At 43.7% G+C, this 15,873-nt stretch overlaps 1 protein-coding gene across 1 annotated transcript in view; it reads right to left on the bottom strand.

The window, feature by feature from the left end:
• Window positions 1-6,151: 6,151 nt before the first annotated feature.
• The window catches only part of LOC126267993 (odorant receptor Or2-like), a 62,330-nt gene continuing 52,608 nt past the window's right edge, over window positions 6,152-15,873 (bottom strand). Inside the window, exon 8 of the mRNA XM_049973356.1 lies at window positions 6,152-6,441. Within this exon, the coding sequence (XP_049829313.1) occupies window positions 6,385-6,441 (57 nt within the window). The 3' untranslated portion in view covers window positions 6,152-6,384. The remainder of the gene's footprint in view (window positions 6,442-15,873) is intronic.

Genomic DNA, 15,873 nt, shown 5'->3' with positions numbered 1-15,873 from the left:
GGCACTTATGTGAAAGGAAGTCCGAGACTGCCTCCTGTAACGTCACAGTCTGAGTGTTACACACGAACAAAAGAGTGACGGAGCAGTTTAAAGGGCGAATTACAGTAAGAAATATGAGTCGAGCATGTAAACGGCCATATATTCTGCATTTCAAGCAGATTTCATCACGCTGAGGAGAAACTGAGAAGGAGAATAAAAACTAACAACGTTCTACAGTAACATTACCTAAAACCTAAAACAGAGCTTGCTTCCAAGGCAGTTACTTGCTTACCTTTCGGGCTTTTGTGGAATGTCAGCCGTCGTAAAAAAACCAAATATTCACGAAATTAGTAAGGAGCAGACTTTTTTCTTTGGCCATCAGTCTTCTGATTGGTCTGATGCGGCCCGCCACTAATACCTCTCCTGCGCCAACCTTTTCATCTCGGCCGGCCGCGGTGGCCGAGCTGTTCTAGGCCCTTCAGTCCGGAACCGCGCGACTGCTACGGTCGCAGGCTCGAATCCTGCTTCGGTCATGGATGTGTGTGATGTCCTTAGGTTAGTTAGGTTTAAGTAGCTCTAAGTTCTAGGGGCTGATGACCTCAGATGTTAAGTCCCATAGTGCTCACAGTCATTTGAACCATCTGAACCTTTTCATCTCAAAGTAGCAGTTCCAACCTACATTTTCAATTATTTGCCGGATGTACTCGTATTCCAATCTCTTGCTATCCTCTAAAGTTTTTGCTCTCAACCTCACCCTCTAGTGCCATGGAAGTCATTCCCTATATCTTAACAGATGTCCTGTTTCCTGTCCCTTCTCCTTGTCAGTGTTTCCACATATTCCTTTCCTCTTTAATTCTGCGCAGGACCTCCTTTTTCCTTACCTTATCAGTACACCTAATTTTCAACATTCGTCTGAAGCACCACATCTGAAACGCTTTTATTCTCTTCTGTTCCGGTTTTCCCACAGTGCATGACTGAACGAAGTGGCGCAGTGCTTAACACACTGGATTTGCATACGGGAGGACGACGGTTCAAACTCGCATCCTGTTTTAGGTTTTCCATGATTTCCCTAAATCGCTTTAGGAAAATGCCGGAATGCAAGGCCGACTTCCTTCCCTATCCTTGCCTAATCTGATAGCAACGTTGACCTCGCTTTTTGGTGTCCTGTGCTCCAAACGTACATTCTCAGAAATTTCTTGCTCAAATTAAGGCCTGTATTTGATACTAGAGACTTCTCTCGGCCACGAATGCCCTTTTTTCCTATGCTAGTCTGCTGTTGGTGTCCTTGTGTCCTTTTTGCGCAGCAAATAATAGTTAAGCAAGTACAAAGAAATTACATTCACTTTGAAAATTCAGGTAAGTATCGTCTGCTTTTGTTTACAAGGTGGTTGTTCCTTATTTTACAATAATTTTCTGTGAAAATATTTCTAAAACTTGACGTATTTCTGAAGTGAATTCTTTCATATCTTTACCACACTGTCTCAGAAAAGCGAAAATAGTTATCTGTCATTTCCAGAAACTTTTTACACACTTCTCTATGGCTTACACTGCTTAGGACGTCATCAAATATGTTTCAAAATTTGGGTATCCTTGTACTACAATTTGGAATATTCAACCATGTGGCTGCTTTAAAGCATTTCTGCACAAAGTTAGTAAATATGATTAAATGTCGCCGTTTTTTTACACTTGCAGTGAAGCCATCACCACTGGCAACAAGTATTTTACGCTTATAGCACTTATTCATGCATTTTAATAAACAATGTGACATGTAACTTCATATGCAGAACGGTATGTGTAAGTCATTCTAAGAGCTGTTCGTGAGGGTTCTCTAAACGCATAATACAGTTTTGTTCTACAGAGATCAACGTCAGTCCTTTCATATCTTATTTTTAACACACTCATTTCTTTTCAGAGTCTAACACTGCGAAATTGACACGTAGTAACATGAATCACACAACTGTCTATGGCAACCAAACCCACTGTCTAGAAGATCATTTTTGTCAAACTTACCCTGTAAGAAATATTTAGAACCTATAATACTACTAAAATATATACTGTTAAATGAGTAATTGTCGTTGTCGTACGCCACAAAGAAAAAAACAAATTGGGTATAAGTTTTCTAGTGTGTTTACAGGAATGTACAGGTGGTGGTAAACTTTTCCAGTGCTGTGGTAACATGTCAAAATTTTTCAAGTAAGGAATATTGGCATAATCTTCAGCACAGAGCTGAAAACCATGGGCTAAGCGATTAGAACTCTGCCGTTACCTGCGCCATTTCCAAGATTACAGTGGGATATCAGGTAGGACTCGTCATTTCGTGGCATAAACCATGTGACGTAACGCAGGCTACCTGTCAATTAAAACAGGCAACGGCGCTACATATCAATTAAAACAAGCTACCGTGCTCTCTGTCACGCAGTCTACGGTCCATTTGGCTCAACTGAAAGAGTCACAGAAAGTCAGAGAGCTTATGTTTGATTATCAAGGGTATTGAAAATCATTGTGACTATGACTATTGATGATATTTTGTGTTGTAATTGTGAGTTGAATGTGCTTAGTGATTTACCCTCATGTATTTCCTGTGTTGACAGTACGATGCACAGCAAGAGTTCTAATTATTGCAGTTTGATGGAGTCTGCTTTGTTGCTAAAATTGTGTGCTGAACCAGTAAATGAGCGAACTCTGAAGGCAGTCACAGTTATGCTGTTGAAAACAAGATGGTAACGAGTGTAATGGGCCTCAAACTGCTGTCACACCTCGCCACCTGGTTTCTGGACACAGAGACAAAATGGGTGACGTGCCGGTCCAAACGGTATCTTCAACGAAAGAAATCAGCTGAGTAGGAAATATTTCTTTTACAATTAATGCTTGCTGGAGATAAGTGTAGGCTGTAGCTGCATCGAGCTGAAAGCATACATTTCCCATTTAAGAGAGATATGACAGCAGTAAAAGCTCGGTCATTTGTCACACTATCGAGCCTACATGAGTTACTGACATACCTATTTCGAAAAGGCCGCACGGACATCTCGGGCTGCACGGCATATGCATGGAGACAGAAGTCATGGGGCGATATGCACATATACAGATGGCGGTAGTACCGCATACACAAGGTATGTAAGTGCAGTACGTTGGCGGAGCTGTCATTTCTAGTGAGGTGATACATGTGAAAAGGTTTGCGACGTGTTTACGACCGCACGAGGAATTAACAGACTTTGAAGGCGGAATGGTAATTAGAGCTAGACACGGAGGACAGTCCATTTCGTAAATAATTTGGAAATTCAGCATTCCGAGATCCACAGCGTTAAGTGTGTGCCGGGAATACCAAATTTCATACACTCCTGGAAATGGAAAAAAGAACACATTGACACCGGTGTGTCAGACCCACCATACTTGCTCCGGACACTGCGAGAGAGCTGTACAAGCAATGATCACACGCACGGCACAGCGGACACACCAGGAACCGCGGTGTTGGCCGTCGAATGGCGCTAGCTGCGCAGCATTTGTGCACAGCCGCCGTCAGTGTCAGCCAGTTTGCCGTGGCATACGGAGCTCCATCGCAGTCTTTAACACTGGTAGCATGCCGCGACAGCGTGGACGTGAACCGTATGTGCAGTTGACTGACTTTGAGCGAGGGCGTATAGTGGGCATGCGGGAGGCCGGGTGGACGTACCGCCGAATTGCTCAACACGTGGGGCGTGAGGTCTCCACAGTACATCGATGTTGTTGCCAGTGGTCGGCGGAAGGTGCATGTGCCCGTCGACCTGGGACCGGACCGCAGCGACGCACGGATGCACGCCAAGACCGTAGGATCCTACGCAGTGCCGTAGGGGACCGCACCGCCACTTCCCAGCAAATTAGGGACACTGTTGCTCCTGGGGTATCGGCGAGGACCATTCGCAACCGTCTCCATGAAGCTGGGCTACGGTCCCGCACACCGTTAGGCCGTCTTCCGCTCACGCCCCAACATCGTGCACCCCGCCTCCAGTGGTGTCGCGACAGGCGTGAATGGAGGGACGAATGGAGACGTGTCGTCTTCAGCGATGAGAGTCGCTTCTGCCTTGGTGCCAATGATGGTCGTATGCGTGTTTGGCGCCGTGCAGGTGAGCGCCACAATCAGGACTGCATACGACCGAGGCACACAGGGCCAACACCCGGCATCATGGTGTGGGGAGCGATCTCCTACACAGGCCGTACACCTCTGGTGATCGTCGAGGGGACACTGAATAGTGCACGGTACATCCAAACCGTCATCGAACCCATCGTTCTACCAATCAAGACCGGCAAGGGAACTTGCTGTTCCAACAGGACAATGCACGTCCGCATGTATCCCGTGCCACCCAACGTGCTCTAGAAGGTGTAAGTCAACTACCCTGGCCAGCAAGATCTCCGAATCTGTCCCCCATTGAGCATGTTTGGGACTGGATGAAGCGTCGTCTCACGCGGTCTGCACGTCCAGCACGAACGCTGGTCCAACTGAGGCGCCAGGTGGAAATGGCATGGCAAGCCGTTCCACAGGACTACATCCAGCATCTCTACGATCGTCTCCATGGGAGAATAGCAGCCTGCATTACTGCGAAAGGTGGATATACACTGTACTAGTGCCGACATTGTGCATGCTCTGTTGCCTGTGTCTATGTGCCTGTGGTTCTGTCAGTGTGATCATGTGATGTATCTGACCCCAGGAATGTGTCAATAAAGTTTCCCCTTCCTGGGCCAATGAATTCATGGTGTTCTTATTTCAATTTCCATGAGTGTATATTACCTCACACCATGGCAACGCAGTGGCCGACGCTCTGCATCTAACAACCAAAGCAGCGGCGTTTGTCAGTGCTAAAGCCAAGCAATACCGCTTAAAATAACCGCAGAAATCAATGTGGGACGTACGACGGACATATACGTTAGGACAGCACGCCGAAATTTGGCGTTTATGGGCTATGACAGCCGACGACCGACGCGAGTGTCTTTGCTACCTAGCATGACATCGCCTACAGCGTCTGTCCTGGGCTCGTTACTAGGTCAGTTGGATGCTAGATTAGTGTAAAACTTTGGCCTGGCCAGACAGTCCAGATTACAGTTGGTAAAACCTGATGGTAAAGTTCGAGTGTGGCGCAGACCCCACGAAGACAGGGGCCTAAGTTGTCAACAAGACACTGGGCAAGCTGGTGATGGCTCCATAATGGTGTGAGCTGTGCTTACATGGAATGGGATGAGTCCTCTTGTCCAGGTGGACCGATCATTGGCTGGAAATCATTGTGTTCGGCTACTTGGAGGCCTTTTGCACCCATTAGTGGACTTCACGTTCCCAGACAACGACGGAATATTTATGGCCGACGATGTGTCATGTTACCGGCCCACAATTGTTCGCCATTACTTTGAAGAACTTCCTGGACAGTACGAGCGAATGATCTGGCCACTCAGACCGCCTGATATGAACCACATCGAACAGTTATGGGATGTAATCGAGAGGTCAGTTCACATACCGGCTGCCAATTACGCACTTGTGGATTGCTATAGAGGCAGCAAGACTCAATACTCCTGCAGGGGGCATCCGATGACTTGGTGAGTCCATGCCACGTCGAGTTACTTCACAAGCCGGGCGAAAGGAGATCCGACACGATATTTGGAGGTATCCATGACTTTTCACATCTCAGTGTATTCTAATTGTTCCTAGCGATACCCAGACTGCCCAAATATTTTCAGGCGTTTTAATGCTCTAAGGTCGGGAATGTATTTTCCATTTTAAAATTCGCCCAGTAGCCAAAATCCGAAGTTCAAATCAGCATCGTTTGTCGATTAGGAACCGCTGCAAATCGTTGAATCCTCTAAAGTTCATACGAATAGATTGTTGACTTGCGGAAACAAAGCCATGTCTCAGCGATATGATGAGTTAACTGGAGGGTGCCACGGAGCTTAAACGATAAGATCCTCTGTATTTTTGGAAAATTTACGTTTTGTAGGATAATGGAAACAACTGTTTGTATGTCCATTCTGTTGTGGACAATTTATTGCCATAAAGAAAGGAAAACATAGAGAAGCACTTTCGCGGGAAATAAGCGTAATTTTAAAGATACCAGTGAACTCAGAGGGGTGCTGGCAAGCTGTAAAATGAGACCTGAAGCACAAGTGAATAATATTTTATGTTATATAGATAAGGAACGAAATGATCGAAACGTTTTTTGTATACATTGATACGTATCGTTATTCTGCATTGAAATTTCTAACGGAAAGACAAAACTAATTTATCATTTACGTTACAAACAGATTCTTGATCAGTTTTTGGGCTGCAGTATGCGTTATTCTGTGCCAGCAGTCACAGCAGGTACATAAAGGTGATGGTGGAGCCTCCGAGCGTCCCGTGCGTTGTCTGCTGCTGGTGTCGTCGTCCCAGGTCCGGCGCCCGCTTCATCAGTCTCCATTCAGCTGCCTCAGCACAGCGTAGTACGAAAAAGACGCGTTCATCAACTGCAACAGTCCACCGCAGCGGTGACTATTAGTCTGCAGTGCACGATAAACAGAGATTATCTTCTCTGAACGAGGTGTCGGAAACTTAAATCGATAACAAGAAGGACAAGAACCTAAAGGAATTTTGTGTGGGTTACTGTCTGCTTAAAATCTTCACTGCGCAAATTTACTTGCTCGTACGTGGATAACAAGAACGAAGCGTGGATAATGAAAGGTGGAAAGAAAGACCAGTTCAAGATTCGAGTGTTCATGACTTTTACAAACAAAAGAAAGGACAAGAACACAGATCATTTTACAGCTGCGATCTGAAACAAACTGATGTCCGGAAGTTTGCACTATAGGCACTGTAAAGATCGATTTATTATTTTTTCTGAACATCAACAGAACGTAGCGGTAGGCGACGTCAGTATAAAATAGTGCAGTCACTTTCCCTAGCACAGTACCGAACGCTAGAAGAGACCCTATTAGAATCCTTCAGGGATACAAAGTCCGAATATAGGTGTTACAAAAATCCATATTTTAAGATCAGAGCAAGGAAAAAATTTCCAGTAAACGTGGGGTCTGAAATGCATACCTCAAGAGCTATCAGGACGTATTCATCTTTACTACTGCGAAACATTTCTCCTACGAGTTCTTTGCTATTCATGCCACTTACAGAATGCAGTAAACAAATGACACATTCCTATGCCATTGTACATGCAGTAAACACCTGTTAGTGTTGTTACTGTAAACCATATTCACCTGCACTTGTCAAGAACTGTCATACAGTTTACAGTAACAACAGTAACAGACGTTTACTGCCTGCTGTGTCCAGTACAATACTAGAGCATTGTGTCCTTATTTATTTCATGGATTCTGTAGGTCGTTTGTAACAGCAAGTAGCTTCCAGTAGAAGATTTGTTTTTCACAGTAGTGATGTACTAGGTCTGCGCCTTAATGCCCATGTACACTGGAAATATTTTTTGTCTGTACTACCAACTCTTAAAATATCAAACAATTTTTTTTAACACCCAGCAGTATGGTAATTTAGGAACTAGGAATAATAAAGTTTATTAATGAGAAAAACACGCTCTTCATAAAGGCTTTCAAAAAATGGCTCTGAGCGCTATGGGACTTAACATCTGAGGTCATCAGTCCCCTAGAACGTAGAACTACTTAAACCTAACTAACCTATGGACATCACACACATCCATGCCCCAGTCAGGATTTGAACCTGCGATCGTAGCGGTCGCGCGGTTCCAGACTGAAGTGCCTAGAACCACTCGGCCACGCCGGCCGGCATAACGGCTTTATCACTGCCGTTCATAAACTATTGTGTGTTAAACTCCTGAGAACCGAAACAACAGGAAAAGTATCGTCCAGACTTTTTAAAACCTCCGCATTTATTTGATGGTGAAAATATACAGGGTGTGTCATATTCCAACGTGGTAGTGTTGCTCAAAACTAGAAGAAACAGTCCTGTACTCAGGTGGTCGGAAATCAATACCGGTGAGATGTGGATCAATCAGTTTTCTCGTCCCGATCTGTGTGTTAGGTAGAAGTAGACACAATATTATGCAGCGATGCTTGAGGTTACCATTCATTCTGATACATCCTCCATCCCTTTTTCGCAGTTAAGCACGTTCTATTTCAGATGTACCTGACTCCATTCGGATTGCGTGAAATGCTTAGGAGCGGAGTCTATGCCAACGCAGATCCTCGACAAATTCATACCCCACGAAACGTTGTGGTGAGGTGCTGTCGCACAATTCGTAGAAAACGGGGTGGTGTACCGTCATGCATAAACCATACTCGTAGTCTTTCTGCATGAGAATGCTCTCTAATAGCGCTGGTAATTCATCACGCAAAAAGCATTGATCCAAAGACCCTGTTAATCTATTTGGTAAAGTGTGTGACCTTAAGCGTCTCTCACTTGCCCCTACATTGATACCGTAGCGATCCTGGTGCCTCACTTCCACGTTTGCTCGAGGATCTGCATCTACCACCAAGTAACTATTGTGGTAATTTACTATGTCATCTCTTGTGAATCCTACGTCGTCCGTAAGTACTTCACATTACTCGTCGTAAAAAAAAGGTCCATAACTCAGCACGTATTGGTTCTCTGACATATAATTACGAAATTTCTGCAAGTTTTGTGCCTGTAGCAACATGTGACTTTTTTCTTGGACTCCGTGTGTACATACTAACACGTAGCTCCTGTTTACAATATCCACCGAGTTTTTTTCATAGTACCAAATAATCTGACAAACAAAAATTTTTTCTCCTTCAATAGAGCGCTCTGTTATGAAGAAGATTATTTAATGGAAACTGCTTCATCAGTTTACGTTCCTATTTGCAGCGTACAGTGTAGGCTTTTTCTCACTCCAAGTAATGTAAACCGAAAATCATATTTTGCTATCAGTTATACTGTAAGGTGACTAAATCTTAGGAAAAGTTCGATGTCACCTGACGTTATTTAAAAATAAAAACTTTTTTATAAGTAAGTGAATAGTTAAAGTTGTCCTCATATCAGTCTCAATTTTATATGGAACTCTGATAAGAAAAAAAAAAAAAAAAAAAAAACACCATTAAGGATCGGAAACTGTTTCGAAGAACTGTACTCTTCAGGTTACAATGTGAAGCCATGTGGTGCAGTTGGTGAAAAGCGTGGTGTGCGCTACAGATACACTGCGAGAGGACCCCAACGTAACATCACATCACAGACAGAGGAGCCTAGGATGTCAAGACAGATAGTAGTGAAATAGTGTGGTGTAATGGATTGCAATGATGTGCGATAACAGGGGACAGGTAAACAAATAGGATAAAACAAGTTGCAGCTCAAATGGAATATGGTAGGTCTATTATTTCATTTACTCACTTACCTACATCGACACTCAAGCAGAGCTCACATTCATCTTGAAGGTAAGAAAGAGCTGATTATACATATCTTTAGCATAATACTTCTTGAAAATATAAGGTACAGGAGAACACTGTGAAAGTACTCTGTTGTAATTTGCCAGCTTACATAAATTATTCTTTTACACTCGTGAACAATCTTTGCTGCCATATCTGCGCCCACTGATTTTCGGTAGTATCACTGCTACATTAGTTTGACTTGGCTAAAAACTTTGAGGTGAGAAGTGACTCAGCCATGAGGATTGAGGGCACTGTATCGGCCCACGTGGCTTACAAGTTAGAAGCGGAACACAACTCTTCACCTTCGTCTTACTCCCTTCGACTCTGTTCTGGAGTGAAGCTGTGCTTTTGCATGTGTGTGATATAGTGTGTTAATGAGTATGCTGAATTACTCTGAGAGAGATGGAGAGTGATGTATGAAAGCAACGTAGGTTATGTATTCATGAAGTTATGCTGAGAATTGTACATAAAACTTCTCCATCCGTCTACTTCCCAAGACAAGGTAATATTTTTCTGTAATTACTAACTTGGGTGGAATATTGGAAAAGTAATATTCCTTGGGTATGGAAGCAGAAAGAACAGCAAAGCGGTATTCATGCTTACGATTACTATAGAGCAGACTCGGTTTTTCTTTTTTTTTTTTACAGGCTGTGCTTGACCGCAATCTAGTTTAAACAAGTCGATACTTTATTCGCCAAAGGTTTATTGTATTTTGTATAAGTGATTTCACTGCTACGCTGAAGAGCAGGTCTTCGTCTGGAAGTAGCGTGTATACTATGTGATTTACGTTACATTGAACTTATTGTTCCATGTTAAACATTTGCATTATTTAGGATTTAATAACAACAAGTAAAAAGAGAATCTCTTCTCTTTCTTCACATTCCGTTCCCTCATCAGTTTAATTAAAAGAAATATTCTTTACCATGATGGTGACGGTTGAGAAACTATGAGTACTTACAGTATATAGCCTTGTACAGGAGTAATAAGAGAAATGATTTTGTTACTTCAGCTCAGTCATTAGTTTGATGAGAATTACTTCTCAATCCTTACGAACTGTACGGAAGGGCGAATTTGCGTCGAGAATTCCATATAAGTAGTACTGATGCAATATTTTGTAGGGTAGTAATATTACCAGATCATAACAGCAAAGTTTAATAAATTATAATTGAATCCACAATGACGTTTAGGTCTTACCTACAAAGGGGTGATCTAGGTTATGCTTGTGGGATCCAAGATTAGATTCAGTGATGATAAATTTGCTCAATTTACAACAGTAAAACATTTCAGATGCCAAAAATATCCGTCGTAATAAGTGTATATCGAATTGTACCTGAAGGGCAGTCAGACTGCGTAATAATATTATGTACTGGGGCTTTGGTCTCTTAGTAAAGGAAAGCATTGTCAGCCAGGGCAACTTTTTGTGGAAATAAGTTCTCACGACTACAAGCTACGTAATTTTTTACAGCCACCACACAACTGTTTCAAGATAAATAGAAATTAAAATTCATGTCTTCAGAGGGTATGTGACATTATTTCAGTGACTAAAAAATAGAGTCAAGTAACTTGGCACTATGAAGATGTTTGGTTTTTGGGGCGCTCAACTGCGCGGTCATCAGCGCCCTTACAATGTACCAATCTTCACACAGTCCAATTTTAGCCACGTTCACAAATGACGATGATGATATGATGAGGACAACATGGACACCTAGTACCCAGGCACAGAAAAGCCCCGACCCGGCCGGGATCCGAACCCGGGGCCTAGTGATCCTGAGGCAGCAACGCTAGCCACTAGACTGCGAGCTGCGGACCTTGGTACTTTGAGCTCGCACGTGAGTTTGACGTTCCATCCGCTCTGGCGTGGATGCGCGCACTAATGCGGCTGGAAAAGGTATCGTAAGTCTGCTGTAGCCTCTCCTGAGGAAAGCTGACTCACAACTGTTGCAACTGGTCCGTGATATCCCGGATATTGGCGCTGGGACACAGTTGACGTCCGGGCTGGTCACGCCTATCTTCTATCGGGGACCTTGTTGGCCACAGGAGTACCTAAACATCAGGCTGACAGTTCATAGACACAGTTGACGTTCGGGCTGGTGACGCCTATCTTCTATCGGGGACCTTGTTGGCCACAGGAGTACCTAAACATTAGGCTGACAGTTCATAGACACACTTGCTATACAGGGTGGTCGGAAATTCCCGTTACAAACTTCTAGGACATTTAGAGGGTAGTGAGTACAGAACATTTTGAATAGGAACCCATGTCCAGAATCGTATCGTTTCCGTTCTACAACAGACGATATGGTGAAAAATGAATAGGCCGTGGTGGTCCAACCGCATGGCCGCCACGATCGCCGGATTTAAGCCCTATGGACTAGTTCTTGTGGGGTCGTATGAAGAGCCTAATTTATGAGACTCCTGTAGAGACAGAGGAAGATGTGCTAGAACGAATTCTGGCCGCTGCACAAGACATTGAAGAGACACCATGTGGGATGGAGAGAGTGTACCAGAACATGCTTCGGAGGTACAATGTGTGTAACAGCGTTGGAGGTCGCCACATAGAGCCGCTGTTGTAATGCATCGGTAAGTTGCGGATGGTGCCGTAGATTCTGGGTCTTTGTTGTTGTCGACTAATGTAAACTATAAGGTGTAAGTTGTAATGCAAATGCATAAGTAATAACGTAACGAGTCAGTATTCTTTTCAAATGGATTGCAACATTTGTACTGGATCACGTGGATGTGGATGAAATAACCATCTGCATTGAAACTGTCGTAGAACGGAAACGATAGTTTCCGGACATGGGTTCCTCTTCAAAATGTTGTGTACTCACTACCCTCTACAAGTCCTAGAAGTTTGTAACGGGAATTTCCGACCACACTGAATGTGCACGAGCTGTTTCCTGTCAAAATTGGGGCCAGAATACTGTCATAAGAGAGGTAACACACGAGGACCAATATGTCTGTGACATACCATTGCGCTGTCAGATTTCTCTAATTCACTACCGGCCATGACCTGAAGTTATACTCTATGGCTCTCAAAACCACGACGCCAAGAGTAACGCCGCTGTGCATCTCTCAAACACTGGAAGGTTAGGACTTCTCTAAACGTCACCGGCTTACTCGCTGATGATGGTCATTCATAATACAGAACCACAAATCATCGGGATGCGATGCCATGCATCAGAATCTATGCTTCCTAGTCACGCACTACTTCAGATGCAGATCTTCATGTTGTGGTATTAATGGCAGCCTACACGTAGGGCAGCAATTCCCTAGTCGGGCTGCTGCTAGTCTCTGACGAATGGTAGGGGACGGGATAAAGTGTTGTATGGAGATGGCAAGTGGAGACCTGAAGGGATTCTCCTTTAACGCCGAGTTTGCCTGTCGATACGTCCCCCTGCAGTCCGACACACCTAAATGCCTCACAAATCTGGATATCGCACGATTCGATCAGCTGTCCACATAAAGACCGGCAATGAGCCCTTTTTCAAACAGTGTCAGTTGCTCACACGAGAACGCCAATATCTTCGTGTCCTTCACTGTGATCGCTCAGCATCTGACGTTTTTCATGCCCCTTGTAACAAAAATGTACGTAAAAAATCCCTCACATGTAAACTACGAAATTACGTTATGTGATATGGGTATGGAAACGATTCGTTTCCATGTTACAACCCAGCTCCGCCGACGAGTTTCAACGAGAACAGATTGTAAATTTGGACAGTCAGCATGTATGCCCAGACGTCAATCCTCAAGCAACTGTTGAAGCAAGTCATCAAACAAAATTTAATGTGAGTGTTGGTGACTGTTTAACAGGATTTCACTTTCTTCCACCCACGCTCAACGGACAAAGGTATCATAATGTCGTAGAGAATGTGTTACCTGACCTGTTAGCAGACGTGCTTTAGCTGTGCGACAAAACATGTACTTCATGCACGATGGAGCATCTCTTCATTTTTGTGTTAATATCCGTCGGCTTCTAATTAAGAGATTCAGTGACAGATGGATAGGTAGATATGGGCAAATTGCATATCCTCCACGCTCTCCGGAGCTAAACCCAATGGACATTTATTTGTGGGACATTTGAAAGCTCTTGTGCATGGAACCGCAGCACTACATGTCCGGAGTCTCCGTGGCCATATTATGGAAAGCTGCGAAACCGTACGCAATACTATAGGGATATATCAGCGCATCCGAGATTCACCACGACGGCGCGTTGATACATGCATCTATGCTCACGGAGGACATGTTTAACATCTCCTGTTAGCGAGAATTGCTTGTGTTATGCTGCTGCGTTCTGTTCTTGTGTGTTTCCCATGATCAATGAGTTAGAAAACATTGGTTGTAACATGGAAAAAAAGCGTTTCGAGACTCATGTCCATATAGGAACGTATCCTGCAATTTATACCATACATTTTTAATACACCCTGTATATCCCTAGCAGACCTGGTGAGAAAACTAGATAAGAAATAAGAATAATACACTCCAGCGGCTGTTCTACGTGTCACAGGGAATTGAAACTGTAACCATTTACATAACTGTCGAAATTATGCACGTGTGTGAAGTTACACTGACATGCTATCATGTCTTCTCAGAGGTAATTTTTTGTCAGGCAGTGAAGTATGGCCCCTTTTGTGGAAGAACACTCGGTGGAAAAACCATCCAAGTCGTCATGGAACATCTGCATTGTCGCGATTGTCGACAAACCAAATAATAAAGACTAGAGGATATGGGATAGCACTACAGTAACATGTGTGACTGTGGGGATACTATGTCCAGTTGCAGTGCTCACCACCAACGCCACCGTGCTTTCTTCCTGAGGTATCTTCACGCTGACATCGTGTACTACCCAGTCCCATCCCACTTATAGCCTGTGTGAATACCGTCATTTGAAACGCATTGGGGAATGTCGACACTTTTGAGCCATCAAGTGTGAATCCATCTTAAGTGGAGGTTTACTACCTTTTTGTGCATAAAATCGTTTTTTTATTTGCATTTTTGGATCCATAAAAGTGTTTACATTCCACCTCTGAAACGGTTTTTCCGAATACGGAACGGAAATGTTTGTTATTCGCAGTTGAACAAAAAAATGCACCTGCCTGAAATCGACCTTTTTCACGTGCCAGTTTTTTCGCGAATTTCGACTTCGTAGCCGCGGAAAATTATTCTATGTTCTTGCCCATGACTAAAACTGATAAAGTGATCAAGCAGCTTACGATGTACTACGGCTTGGCAATCCGACGGCATTCCAATTCGGTGGAACAAATAAAGAAGGAAATTTGGGCAACGTATTTCCAAAAGTGTTCGCCGGATGACCACCCACAACACCATATGACTAAAACTGATAAAGTGATCAAGCAGCTTACGACGTACTATGTCTTGGCAATCCTACGGCATTCCAGTTCGGTGGAATAAATAAAGAAGGAAATTTGGGCAACGTATTTCCACAAGTGTTCGACGGATGACCACCCACAACACCAAAATTATCTGGCTGGGGAAACTAGTTGATGCAAGTGGCACATTGTAGAAGCTACCGGACATCTAGACGAATATCAACAAGACCAGGCGCTCTCCAAAGAAGTTAAAAAAGTGATTCATCCGATCTACGAGGCTCTTTCGGAGGACGAGTTATTGCACCGGTGCTTGGGAGTAAACATACAAGATTCAAATGAAAGTTTGAACGGGTGTGTTTGGAAGTTTGCCCCCAAGCATTTGCATTCTCGTGCGAAGACTGTTGAGATTGCGACTTTCCTGGAAGTGAGCCTCTTTAATGAGGGGTATTCAGCAATTCTCAATACGATGACAGCGATGGACGTCATCTTGGGACTCTATTCAACGCAGTTCGCCAAAGATTCGGACGACCACCGGATTCAAGCGGCCGAAAACCGCTTGTCACCTGCCGTGACCAGCTCTGGAGCAGCGCAGGATCGCCCAGATCGAGCAGAACGCCCTCTATGGGAAAGAGGAAGATCTAGTTTATGGACACGGAATAGCAGATTGAACATAAGTTGCATAATATTGCATTTAATGCAGTCAAAACTTCAAAGGCGTTTTTCTCGAAAGACTTTTTTGTTTATTACGCGGTATGGTAACTTCAAATCTACTGAACCGATTGGCATGATTCGTGGTTTCCGACGAAGCTAACTAAATTTTCTACGAGTTTACCACTTTTATTGCGATCCATCAACTATAAATATTTTTACTTGGCCGAGGAAGGCAAAAAATCGATGAAAAAAAACCATTTTTTTCAAATGGCCGCCATTTTGTTTGCTATGGTCCAAATAACTTAAGTGAGGAGCAACTCCTAAAGAATCTTATATACTTCGCTAACGTAGACTCAATGTTGATTTCAGACGAGCCGGCTGACCTGTGACATACCGCGCGTGGAGGCCTACATCGAAATTTTGTTTCGTCCCGACTTCACTTCCGCCTTTGCTCTTCGACTTTGTAGAGGAAATATCAATAAACATATTGACCAAATTTGACATTGGAATCTATAACACACCCAGAGAAATAAATTCTGAAGAAACGTGCTGTTTTCGGGCC

This window comes from Schistocerca gregaria, chromosome 4, assembly GCF_023897955.1.
Source record: "Schistocerca gregaria isolate iqSchGreg1 chromosome 4, iqSchGreg1.2, whole genome shotgun sequence".
In the NCBI taxonomy this organism is placed as follows: domain Eukaryota; kingdom Metazoa; phylum Arthropoda; class Insecta; order Orthoptera; family Acrididae; genus Schistocerca; species Schistocerca gregaria.
The sequence above is the reverse complement of the archived record's forward strand: the minus strand, read 5'-3'. Positions and strand labels throughout refer to the sequence as shown.